Raw genomic sequence first — 12,940 nt, 5'->3', positions numbered from 1 at the left:
CCCAGATTATCTCCCGTTACTTGGACAATGCTGCCACGTACATAACCGTTGGGTCCTTCTATTCCTTTTGTCTCAAGGACTTTTATTTAATTGACAACAGGTTCTAAAATTGCATCAAATCCATAGGTTTTGATGTCTTGAGCATGAAAAAGTGCACATAAATGTATGTTTGCTAAAGATGAATTAAAACGTGGTTGGAAGTTTCTCAAAGAAAAATATATACCCCCCAATTTGTGAATTCCCTTTTTTGATCCCAATGGATTGGCAGTCTCAAAGTCATCATAAAACAATTGAATCTGAAGTGCATTTTTTTCCTTGGAAAACAGGGGATGGCTCTTTATGTATAGTCCGTCTTCAATGTCAGTGTAAATACCATCTTTTTTAGGTAGACCAGACTTAAACCTGTATGAGGTCTTTGGGTGTTTTAAAATGCCCTGCAAGGTTTGATTAATTGAAACATAAGCAAACTTGTCAGTCATTGGAACTTGCTCATATAAACCAGTAGTCTTGTTTTTTCTGTTGTCAAATCTAACCCCAAGTACCTTCTCCACAGGCTGAACAATTGCCCATTTTGTTGTAAAATAGGAGTTCCGTTTACACGCAGAATTAAGTGCGGTGAAAGGGTTTTCAATTTCTTGAAATGACTGTTCAATTGTACTTCTAATGTCTGTATTCTGTGAAGATAAGCAATTTAAAGCGGTCTCTTTTACTTGGTCCTGGATGTCCTGAACTACTTCTTCCATAGACATAACAAAAGTATTAATGGTATTTTGACTGACACCTGCAGCCTGCAATTGTGCTATTGCTGATGCGCACAAATCAGTGGTGTTTTTATTGGATAATGGCAAAGAACTATCATTTGAACATGAAGCCATATCAATATTACTTGACAGTTCAACAGCTGTATGATGAACAACAGCACTATCACTAACATCTACTGGAACGTCATTACTTTGTTCATGAACTCTATGCAAGTGTTTGCGAAATCCTGAAAAGGTACCAAATTCCAAACAACATCCTGCCTGACCACATTTTAGACAAAGTGATTTGTCAGATAACATTCCATGAACTAACTTAAGATGTCGCACAAGCACATTTGTATTCTCCAGGAAGCAAAAACAGACAAAACATTTTACTTAGAAAACTCTTAACGCATGAATCTGGCTCTGAGCTCAGCAACTCTTGGACTCTCTTTCACCTGGCCAATGTCAATCTCAAAAATGGTTGTTTGTATGAAGGTGTACATGTTGTTAAGCACATTACTGTAAGACACACCAAAAACAAAGTGTGCCTTGAACAGTTCGTCAAAGGCACCCAGACCACTCACTGACTTGCATGGTATGGCTTTCTTGTCAAGAATTATGTAGTATCCATGAATGCTGTTTTTCTTCGTTCCAACTGCTAGCAGGTATGGCTGTGTCCTCTCTTCAATGGAATCAAGGTGTTCCTGAATGTTCGTCCCCACCTTAAGAAAAACAAAACAATACTTAAAGGCAGATCTCTATTTGCCTCTCTCTATATTAGTTTTATAATCAATTCTTGCAGACAGGTAGAATCAAAAATAACAAATGTACTTTTTTGAAGATGACAAGGTGTTTCTCAGCTTGAGATGCAGACATTTTTCCAGGTCTCTTGCGGCCTTGTGGTGACGGTGGAATTAAATGAAGTAAGAGAATAATTGAAGCAAGATCTCTGCCCCATCCTAAAAAAGATGGAAGTGTAAGCAAACAAAACATGCACATACAGTCTCTACATAATCTTATGAATTCCAATAGTCCAACCTTCAACATCGGTTTCACTGCCCACAGCCGATTCTGCAGAATCAATCAGGTCCTGAAGTTCTTGAGAGAAGTGAAGGCCTTTGCTTTGTTGAATGACCTTCTGCATGAATACAGTTGGCCACCTTTCCAAAAACTTAGCTGAAGTCTTTTCCCCAAAAATCAAAACGAAATCCAGCTCAACCTGTAAAAACCATTACAACAGAAAAAAACTAAGTATCTAAATGAATGGTTAATTGCTATAAAATAAATATTCTGTTGTTGTTGTTAGAACTTCAACTCAAAAAGACAACATTTGTGGAATTGTCTTTTTCACATAAAAAATTATATTTTATACATATAAATTTATATAAAAAATTATTTATAAAAATTAAATATCTTATATATTTATCAACCAATTAACACATTGCCTTACCAGGCCTTTAATGTCCAGATAACGGGGAAATTCAGTCAGCACTTCAGCACATCTGCTTGGATCATGAATCATCTTACGACGATACTGAAATGTCTCCTTCATTTTGGCCTTTACTGTGTCTGCCTCTGAAGTATGCTTCAGTAGAGAAATAGCTTCCCTACACTGTTCTTCTGTCATGATAACCCCTGAGCTGGATGAAGTGTCTCTCTGCGCCTTTGGGCCACCACTGAAAGACTGGGAGAATCATCTACGGGTCTCTGATGGTGCACTGTTCCTCTGAATGTTCTTAATTTTCCAAGACAAGTACCCTTGTCCACTTTTGGGGTCATAATAATGTTCCTTAAAAAAAACAAAGGCGTTTTAATTGAAACAACAGTGACCAACTACACCATAGCTACATATGTAACTAAATATTTCACTTACATATCCATGCTTTGTATAAGGATCCCGAAGATATGGAAACAGGGCAACAATTCCTTGAGCATACATTTCTCTTATGTATGTGCTGTCAAATTAAATTGAGAAACAATGAAATAAGATTTTGCCTGCATATTTCTTTGATAAACAGTGTTGTCACATAGTTTGACTATTGGTTTTACATGATATTCATCCTTCTGTGATTGCCGATTCATTACATTTTTGAATGTTAAAATAACTCTGCATCCTAGTGTTAATTTCGTCAGACGAGACGAGACAAAATATGTTCGTAAACAACCTTTCTTTCCATGACTAAGACGAGACGATGACGAGACTGCGGCAATGTCCAAAAACGCTGACTAATGCGGCTTTCACATAGGACGCGGTTTGCGCTGCACTGCGCTATGAAACCCATTCATTTCAATGGCTTGCGCCGCGCGAGGGCGGTTTGTTGTTGCGTCGAGCAAAGCGCGGGCTCAAGCTGCGGTCAAAGTTCAAAATAGTTGAGCAAAGCGCGGGCTCAAGCTGCGGTCAAAGTTCAAAATAGTTGAACTTTTGCGCTGCGCTCTGTGACGATTACCCGCGCGGCCAATAGAAACGGGGCGTCCAAACAAAATGGACGAAGAGCTGCTTATACTCGGGTCTGGCCAGCAGAGCACAAGCGGCGAGGGCAGCGCACACCGCTTCCTATGTGAAAGCCGCATAAGACTAAATTAACATGCATCATTGTTGACGAAAAAAGACGAGACTAAAATGTTTTGCATAAAATAAAAACTAAGATAAAATATCTCTTCATTTTCGTCTACAATTGTCACTACTACATTTTATGCAATGAGGTCATATCTGAATGTGTTCATGTCTGTGTGCTCTTATTATGAAACTGCGCGTCCGTCATAACTCCAGACGAGCTCATCGTTGTTTTTATCGGATTTTGTATCAAATAATCCTCAATCAATATGGTTTTTCAACAATTGCACACGCAGCGCGATTCTGCTATGGAAAAGGCATACGGGATCAGGTCAGTAAGAGTCTCATGTGTAAAATGAGCCCACACATTATGATTAATATTTCACAAACAGCTAAAAAGTTTAGTGTTATACAGCCTTGTGCTGATGTTTGTGTGTTGTATTCTCGTGCACCTGTTGTCTTCAGTAACTTAGACGGCTTGTCTTTCTGATCCACATTCGATATTTACCAACATTGTTCATGTACCTAGCCAGTATTCTGAATGTACAGTATATTGTGAGGACAAAAGCTTATTATTTAGTAACTGATCACTGTCTGGTTGCTTTCCTATCGCCCATCATTAAATGAATGGTGAGTGACGCAATTTACATGCGATAGAAATACGTCACTGCCATTAACAAAGTTGCATTCAACAAAAATCATTCAACAAGTGTATTGTGTCAGGTGATTATGATATTTAACCAATATTTGAGATGTGTGAAACACTATTTGACTGAAATGGTTATCAGAAATAATCTCAGAAATAATTTATTTTAAAAAAGGCAAAAATGTTTTAACTAAAACTTGACAGATATATTGGGTTTTCTTTTGACTAAAATGACAAGAGTTTTAGTTGACTAAAACTTGACTAACAAAAAAAGATATGCAAAACACTAAGACTAAATTAAAAATAGGTGACAAAATTAACACTACTGCATCCCTCCTATAAGATGTCGATCTCAGACATGGCTCCAAGCCTATTTGAGTTTTAATTTGAGCTGCCTCATCTTACTCCACTCCTCCAAATCTAACTGACACCGTGATTGTAAGTTAAACCAAGACCGCATGCGGCATCTGGATATGCCTGCGAAGCATTACGCAAAGTGCATAAACATTATCGAACTGCCGTCATCGTTCTATCAGGATAATTTATACAGAGAAAATGAATCAATCAATCAATCAAATGTTTTTGAATTATCGCCCAGCACTAGGTGCCTTTTTGCCTTTTTCAGAACCAATATTGTTGCATCATCACTCTCTCTGTCGCCAACAGGATTTTCCACAATTGCACTAGTTTTTTCACTCTTTTGTGGGAAAATTGCCGCTCCAAATTCACAAAGCAAACCAATGTGTTTAGGTCTGCTGCCTTGTTATACGTCACGTGAGTGAAAGTGGAATACCGCAAATGAGGAAGAGAGAACAGACAAACGATCACATCTGATTGGTGAATGAATAGGGTTTAGTTTTACCCAGTGCAGTGAGTTTGAGCAAATTGACTGATATAGCATCCTGGATTGTTCTAATGTAAATACATGAACACGTGAATGCAGCATCTGAATACAGGGAAATACTGTAAGTGAATCGCCATAATTTAGAAAGACCACCGATGTTTGAATCGTGATTCTTTTTTTTTATCATGCAGCCCTAGTACAGAGTACTTAAAGACAAGTTCGGTATTTTACACTTAAAGCCCTGTTTTCAGATTGTTTATGGTAAAATGGATCGGTTTTGACAGAAATTTCGACATGAGAATTCGACTGAGAATTTTAGGGTGTTTGCGTTTCGTCTCACACCTCTACAATGGGTTTAATGGTGCACTGGAACAATCCTTCCTAAAATGCATTAAACTTTAGTTTACAAAGATGTGAAACTCACCGAGTGGTCAGGGCTGTTCACTGATATGCTCACACAAAAATCGCTGCAAAAGATGCTTTCCAACAGGAGTTTTAGCATTCATTGTTAACTTGTGGACCTATTTTTCCAAACGCCTCACTACCGTCTATTCTTCCGTCGAGAGCTTAAATAATAAACACATCAGCCCAGGTGGTGGCGATAATCCGCCTTTGCCAATTGCAAGAATACAAACGGGTTCCCAGCACGGAGTAATACCGTACCTCACAGGATATCTAATACAAGTCAATGGAGTTGGCAAAAACTACGATAAAACCTGTTGGAATGTGTCTTTTGCAGCGATTTTTGTGTGAGCATATCAGTGAACACCCCTGACCACTCGGTGAGTTTCACATCTTTGTAAACGAAAGTTTAATGCATTTTAGGAAGGATTGTTCCAGTGCACCTATAAACCCATTGTAGAGGTGGGAGGTGAAACACGAACATCCGAAAATTCTCGGGGCAGCCGCATATGTCAATTTCAGTCAAAACCGTTCTAATTCATCATAAACAATCTGAAAACAGGGCTTTAAGTGTAAAACACCGAACTTGTCCTTTAAAATAAGTGTTACCTGTGCTTTTCAGTCATATCTGCAGTAAGAATGTTGATCATCTTTCTCCTGGTGCTGTCAGACAAACTTTTGGTTTTGTTGTATTCTCTGATGATTGCATCCCCACCAGGTTTGGTCTGCAAGATCTTTTGGACCAGCTGCAAACAGTTACACAATATTATAAACCACAACCATATCCACCACAGGAACCTGTCAAATTGAGTGTGTGCTGCTCAGACAGTGGCCCTGCGTAAAGCATTAAAGGAAAACTACACCGTTTTTCAATATTTTACTATGTTCTTACCTTAACAAACAAAATAATTCATCCTTGTCTTTTTTCAATGTGTGCAGTTCATTTTTGGCCTAGCCCCATTCATTCCTTAGAATCCAAACAGGGATGAATTTAGAAGCCCTCAAACCCTTCCATGTTTTCCCTATTAAAAGACTGCTACATGAGTAGTTACACGAGTAAGTATGGTGGCACAAAATAAAACCTGCCGATTTTTTTAAGTGAATAAAAAAGATAACTATATTGTATGGCGGAAAAGCACATCATCATGTTGATGATGTTACTGCGCCAGAGGTCCAAGTGCTGCAAACAAGTGGTCTTCCGCAATACAATATAGTTCCTCTTTTAAATCCGCTTAGAAAAGCACTACGTTTTATTTTGTACCACCAAACTTTTTCGTATAACTACTCGTCTTAAATAGGAAAAACGTTGATGTGTTTGGTCACTTCTAACTTTATCTCTGAATGGTACAATTGAATGAATGGGGCTAAGCTAAATGCTATCGAAGTGTCGCAGCGTGCTCCAGTGCTTACGTGCACCCACACAGATGACAGAGGGATGTATCAACAATTCTTAGTTAAGGTAATAACATATTTTAATATTGAAAATAAGTAGACTATTCCTTTAAAGGGACACTTCACCCATTTGCATTAAGCTTTGTATAGTTAGCAACCCAGTCATGTTTTTGAATGGTCATGCATTGTTCCCCAAGTTTCCCCTGAGACAGGAGAATTATGGATTTCAGTGTTGCACTTCCTTCTTTCAATGATGTAAAAATCATAATTTTGCATCATTGAAAGCAGGAAGTCCTATATCTTTGTAGAGGGGGTGAGACTACAAACATATACATTTTCCCCAAAACTGTGTTACTGACAAATACTTTTATAATAGATTAGTTATAAGGTTATATTTGACTTGTTGCAGGTAACACATTATTTTATTAAACTAAAAATATATATATGTTAAGTCATAGTGTTAGTACAGTTAGCATATTGTAATGAGACAAATGACAACATACTTTAATCCTTTAGAAGTTACATTCAGTTTTCCTGAACTGGTAACCTGATTTCTGTCATCTCTTTCTCATCTATAATGTTTTTGTGTTCATTTATAAGTTCCCACGCTCTCTCCATCGCTCATCTACTCACGGTTCTGTTTTTAACTTCTGGTGGTGCTGCGTACATCCATCGGTAGACGGACGGAGCACATGGTGACAAAGATTGATGCATAAATTAACCCAAATGAGCGGTAAAACCTGGTGGTGAAGCATTCGATTATTTGTCGCGGGTGACCCGCGGCGCCTGTCTACAAAAGCCTTTGACACAACTACGCCATGTGCAGCTGCACATGTCGCAGATTCCTTTAATCTACCACACTAGTCTGCACACTGGTGGCCTCGCGATTTACCCGGCTTTTTTAACACGCGTTCTCAACGTTTGCATAAAGATAGTGCGAGTTGACATGATGCGAAAGACATGCAAAGCAAAAAGTAAAGCATGCCATTCAGACTAACATTAGGTAAATAAATTATAATCGCGAATCAACTTTTATACACAATTACTGAAAATTTTTAATTCTGTGTCCAACAATTCCCTGTCATATTCTGTGTAAGTTAACGTTAGAAGACAGCATTTTAATATCTATTGTTAAATGCGTCACAAAAACGTGTTAACGCGTTGACTGTTAGTGGTCGGAATTACTTAGCAAAGCACGGACACTAAAGTAATGTCACACTAATGCTTTTAAAATATAAAAATATTCTTACCATTAGAAGAATTATCCACTTTGAGCATAAAAACGCCCAAATTCGGCTGCTTCAGAACCTCCTCGAAAACGTCGTCATCAACTTCAGTGCCAGACTCATCATAAAGCCTCGCCTCAGCCCGACTGGAGGCGGCAATCCCGAACTTTATAAATGCTGTGAACAAACCAAAATTACATTCACCCCAGTGGCTATGTTAATTGACAGGAAAATTATATGCTTATTGTTTCAAATATACTTTACAAGTGCTTTTAAGTTAACGTTAACTTAGCCTACCTTCGTCCAGAAAATCAGAAAGTTTCAAATCGCTGTGAGAAACTTTTACATATTTCTGTTCACTTCTGAACTTAACTTTGATAAGCATCCTTAAACCTGGCAAATACATTTAAATAGTCATTTCAAAACCCTTTTGACATCATTTATATTTTTATTATACATTATTTAAAATAGAGAAAGACAGACAGTTAACCTACCTTCTGCTTGCAAGAACATAAAATGGCGTCTTCGTCTTCAGCAACAGTCATTGAGGGGAGGAGTCAAGATCATTTGGCTGGTGTTTTGCACTTTCAGAGTAAAAATAAAATTACACCACGCAGCCCCTCTGTAGCTACACTCCAAACGAGTACCCATTAACACTGTAAATTGTTTATTTAACACTCTTGGAATTAATAACATTTAACACTTTGATTTCTACACTGCTAATTTTACTGTGTGGTAAAATGACAGGAACCCTACACCCACAGCAAACCGAACCGAATCGGACCGAACCGTGGCTCCAAAACCGTAAACCGATCCGAACCGTGCAATTGGTGTATCATTACACCCCTATAAAATAGGGAGATAGTATAATAGATAATCCAAACAGTGCCGTCGAAAACGTGACGTCCTTAAGGGATGTAACCAATCTCTCGCTCGTTCCTCCATCAGCCACTGACTTCATGGAAAATATTGATAGACAAAACATGTAGCCAATTATATAACGAATTCAATGATCTCTGTGTAACTTATGTGTGTTTGGACTCATGCTGCGCTGCAGGAACTGACAGAGAGATGACGTCGAAGTACAGCGAGAGCGATACTACTCCGTAAGATTTCTTGAAGAGCTCTTGCGGTACTTTGACGTCATCTGACTGCGGTGCCGCATAAAGTCAGTGACGCGGCTGACTGTTATTTGTTCCGCCCAGCTTCTTTTATTTTTCTTTTGTTTTGTGCGCCCAAGCTTCGTTTACATTCTGGGGAGATGCACGCTATAAGTTTGAAAAAAAAAACTTAGCAAACATGTCTGAGGAAAGGGGCAGCCGCGTCACTACAGTCACACGTGACTTCACGCTTGAGCCGGAAGAGAAGACAATGCTGAATAAAGTTGTAATTCTTGCTATTTTTGTACCAAAATGTATTTTTGATGCTTCAACACAATCTAACTGACCCACTGATGTCACATGGACTACTTTGATGATGTTTTTATTACCTTTCGGGACATGGAAACTGATTTTCTATGGAGGGGACAGAAAGCTCTCGGATAAATCTAATGTTAAACATCTTAAACTGTGTTCCGAAGATGAACGGAGGTCTTCCGAGTTTAGAACTATATAAGGGTAAGTCATTAAAGGCAGGATAGGCAGGAATTATCAAAAAACTTTTTTACAAATTTGTTTAAACTGTCTTTATATACCAATACATAATTAAAATGTAAGTATTCACGGAAACTCTTCCATGCAAAACACTGGCTTAAAGGCGGAGTCCATGATGTTTGAAAGCCAATGTTGATATTTGAAATCACCTAAACAAACATGCCCCTACCCCAATAGAATCTGGACCTTCTGTTGATAGACCCGCCCCACACATACGCAACCCTGCATTTGATTTGATTTGATTGGCTATAAGTGTGTTTTGGTAGTCGGCCCGTCTCCTTCTCCAAAACGTTTTTCAAACATCGTGGACTCCGCCTTTAATAGTGAGTACTAAAAGCCATCCTATTTGTTTATATTCATAATGATAAAGTTAGGTGTATTATTACATGTGATTGTGACATGATGTTACTACATGCACCACGCTCCTAGCAGAGGCGGTCAGCGTCGCGTTCATGTGTTTTGGGGGCGTGGCTTTAGAAGAAACCCAGAAGAGAGGGGGTGGAGTGAATGGAAAAATGAGCTGTGTTTAAAATGAGCTGTGGTGAGAGGTTTACAGGCACTCGATTTTTATACTCTCTTTTTCAGAGTACTTACATTTTACTTATATATTGGTATATAAAGACAGTTTAAACAAATTTGTAAAAAAGTTTTTTTTAGATAATTCTTGCCTATCCTGCCTTTAATTACATTTTCATTTTTGGGCGAACTATCCCTATTTAGTAGTCACGCTGTTCCCTTTGGGGGCGGGGGCGAAAACACATGAAAAGCCGCTTATACAGTACGTAAATATACACAGACAATGATGCACGAATGCTGCACGAATCTCTGGAAAAACAAGCCGATTTCAACCGCAAAATGTACGCTTTTAATTATATAAAAACTGCTATCTCAACCCGGAGAGGCTTCTTCGTGATTTCAACTGACAGATTCTGCAATAAAACGAAAATCACATATTTTCAAAAAAAAAAAACTTTGTTTCTCATTATCTCGAAACTTGTGATGCCGACTTGTGTTACTGGTTTCCGTGACGGGTCACATATGCTTGATTTGTTTTAATTATTTGTGGCATCTCTCCTTTTAACCTATTTGCTAAAATCTTTGCTAGTATTTTTAAATCAGTATTTAGCATTGTTATTGGCCTATAGTTTTTTAAATCTATTTGTTTTCCTTTCCTTTTATATATTAGTTTCATCAGCCTCATTCCCATTCCTTCATTCATCTCCTCCTCTTTAAACATTTCCTTAAAAACCACTTTAAGTGTGTGGCAATGTGAAAAAAAGAAAGAAAAAGAAAAAATTAGCACCTTATGTTTTGGATTGGACGCACATTATCTGTTTACTTCCGCTTTTGTGAGAATGGATGACGTGCTATAGTCTCGTGCGGAAGGAAAGGAGATAAAAGGGAGTGTGACGAGCCCAGAAGTACCGCATCTAAGAAGTGTTTGTTTACCTGGTGTGAGTGTTGGTCTGCTGTTGGAGGACTGACAGCGTTTGGTTAGGAGAAGTGCGTGTTGTTGATACCGGAGCGAGCGACACGGAGCTTGGTCTTCCAACGTGCTCAGATTCCCGGATCAACAGCTAATGTGCTAAACTATCGACCGACTGAGATTTGCCGAATTGTGTGTCCCAGAGGCTGCTTACACTCCACTACAGTGAAATTCATCACAGCAAAACTTGGGTTAGTGTCTGTACTCCATCCTTATCCACGCTCATTCATCCACTACTACACACGCACATCATAACATGCACACACTATTCACATCTGTACATTCAAGCGTGTTTGTTTTTCTTATTTATGTTAGTCGTTATTTTCTACTGTCATGATTGGCAAGTAAATGTGATGTTTATATATGAAATGCACTGAATATTTACGTAATGTTTCTTTTCTTTTTTATGTGAAATGTATGAATGATTTGGGACACGAATCTGCCAGTTCGGAAATGAACCAGAAACGCGGTCACTACTGGAATGAGAAGACATGTTTTTTATGAATTAACTAATAAACGGAATTGATGTGGACTGCTATTGAGACTTTGTTTGTTTGTGTGGTAATGGATGGTTTTTGGCTATCTGGGGATTTACTTACCTCTTTCACTTTGACAGGGTTAAACCGGTCTGGTGCCCGAACATTTTTTTTTTATAAATGTACCTTGGCCAGTCTACCTAGGTGTGTGAAAGACGCCAATCACGTGACGAAACGGTGGCGCAGCTGTAGTGTGTTAGGCCGGCGCGTGGTAGACCCGGATTCGAACCCGCCTAGGCCAAAGTTTTTTTATAAAGTAAATTGAGTTTAGGTGACCACCGTTACAGAGTGGCGCCCGAACAGGGACTTGAACTTAAACATTTACTCTACAAAGAGGGACTTGAACAGATGAATTTAAACATTTAACCTTGAATGTGGGATTTTTAAGCAAGCATTGAAAATGTTTGTGGTTTGTGGATTATAAGGGAAAAAACCATTGAAAGTGTGAATTGGGAAATGTTTGCAATGTCTGAAATGAAACTTTGAATACATGTGGATTTTTGTTATTTTGAGGGAAAATTGTGTTTAAGTGGTACAGTCAAAAAACTATTTGCTTATTTTGACACTGAAAATTGGTGTGTAGATTTTGTGTGTGACAATTATCAAGTAATAGTTTCTTTAGGCTAAAGTACTGTCTGACCATTTGAGAAAAATACATTGTGTTTTGTGGAAACTGTGGTATAAAGAAAATACTGACACACACCCATTAACTGATTTACATTTACATTTATTGATTTTCTCCCCAACATTTTGGTTAACACACACACAACAAAACATGACTGCAACTTCTCCTTCCCCCTCTACTTTCGTGGAAATGGAGTCTCCACCAGACATCTCAACTCCAGTATGGAGACCTGCCCAGCAACCATTGCTACCTCCCCCAAGACCTCCTGCTCTTACCCCTGCATTTTATAATATTCCAACACAACTTGGCTCATCCTATCCAAGAACTCATGTGCATATGTCTCCTTCTGCTCTGACTGGTGGTGCTTCTGTGCAAACCCACACCTGGGTATCTCAAGTGCAACTATGCAACTATGCAGCAGATCAGAAGCTGAAACCCCTTCTTCAGTGTCTCAGCATGCTTTGCCAAATACCCTGCCAACTCCAGGAAGAGAAATACAACAGGTCACAACTCATTTACAAGGGAATTGGGATACCTTATTTGATTATATGAAGGAACAACATAAGTCAGTGAGTGAACTTACCAGGGAAGTGAAGGCTGCTGCTTCTCACCACAAGAGCCAGATTTTTGATCTTTCTACACAAGTGAAGGACAATAAAAGACACATCTTCACTCTGTTTTCCACTGCCAGGCAACAAGAGGAGTCTGAACTAAATAACCTGACGAAGGCCATGAAACAGATGATCACAGATGAATTCCAGAAGGTGGAATCTACATTAGTGTCAGAGGTACGCTACATGATTGATCAGCTACAGTCAGAGGTTCAGCAGGACA

The 12,940-nt window shown here is 38.7% G+C and overlaps 1 protein-coding gene and 1 long non-coding RNA gene across 2 annotated transcripts in view; one reads left to right on the top strand and one right to left on the bottom strand.

Moving 5' to 3' along the window:
• The window catches only part of LOC135783532 (uncharacterized), a 417,164-nt gene that overhangs the window by 358,304 nt on the left and 45,920 nt on the right, over positions 1-12,940 (top strand). The gene's annotated exons all lie outside the window — the stretch shown is intronic.
• On the bottom strand, positions 1,148-2,685 carry LOC135783381 (uncharacterized). Its single transcript, XM_065294057.1, has 5 exons — positions 2,617-2,685; positions 2,194-2,532; positions 1,782-1,962; positions 1,575-1,702; positions 1,148-1,465 (listed from the first exon to the last, which is right to left on the bottom strand). The coding sequence occupies exons 2-5, from the start codon at positions 2,368-2,370 to the stop codon at positions 1,148-1,150; spliced, it is 804 nt and encodes a 267-aa protein (XP_065150129.1). The 5' UTR covers positions 2,371-2,532; positions 2,617-2,685.

This window comes from Paramisgurnus dabryanus, chromosome 2 (assembly GCF_030506205.2).
Source record: "Paramisgurnus dabryanus chromosome 2, PD_genome_1.1, whole genome shotgun sequence".
NCBI classification, from domain to species: domain Eukaryota; kingdom Metazoa; phylum Chordata; class Actinopteri; order Cypriniformes; family Cobitidae; genus Paramisgurnus; species Paramisgurnus dabryanus.
Note: the sequence above shows the minus strand (reverse complement) of the source record. Positions and strands in the feature narration are given on the sequence as shown.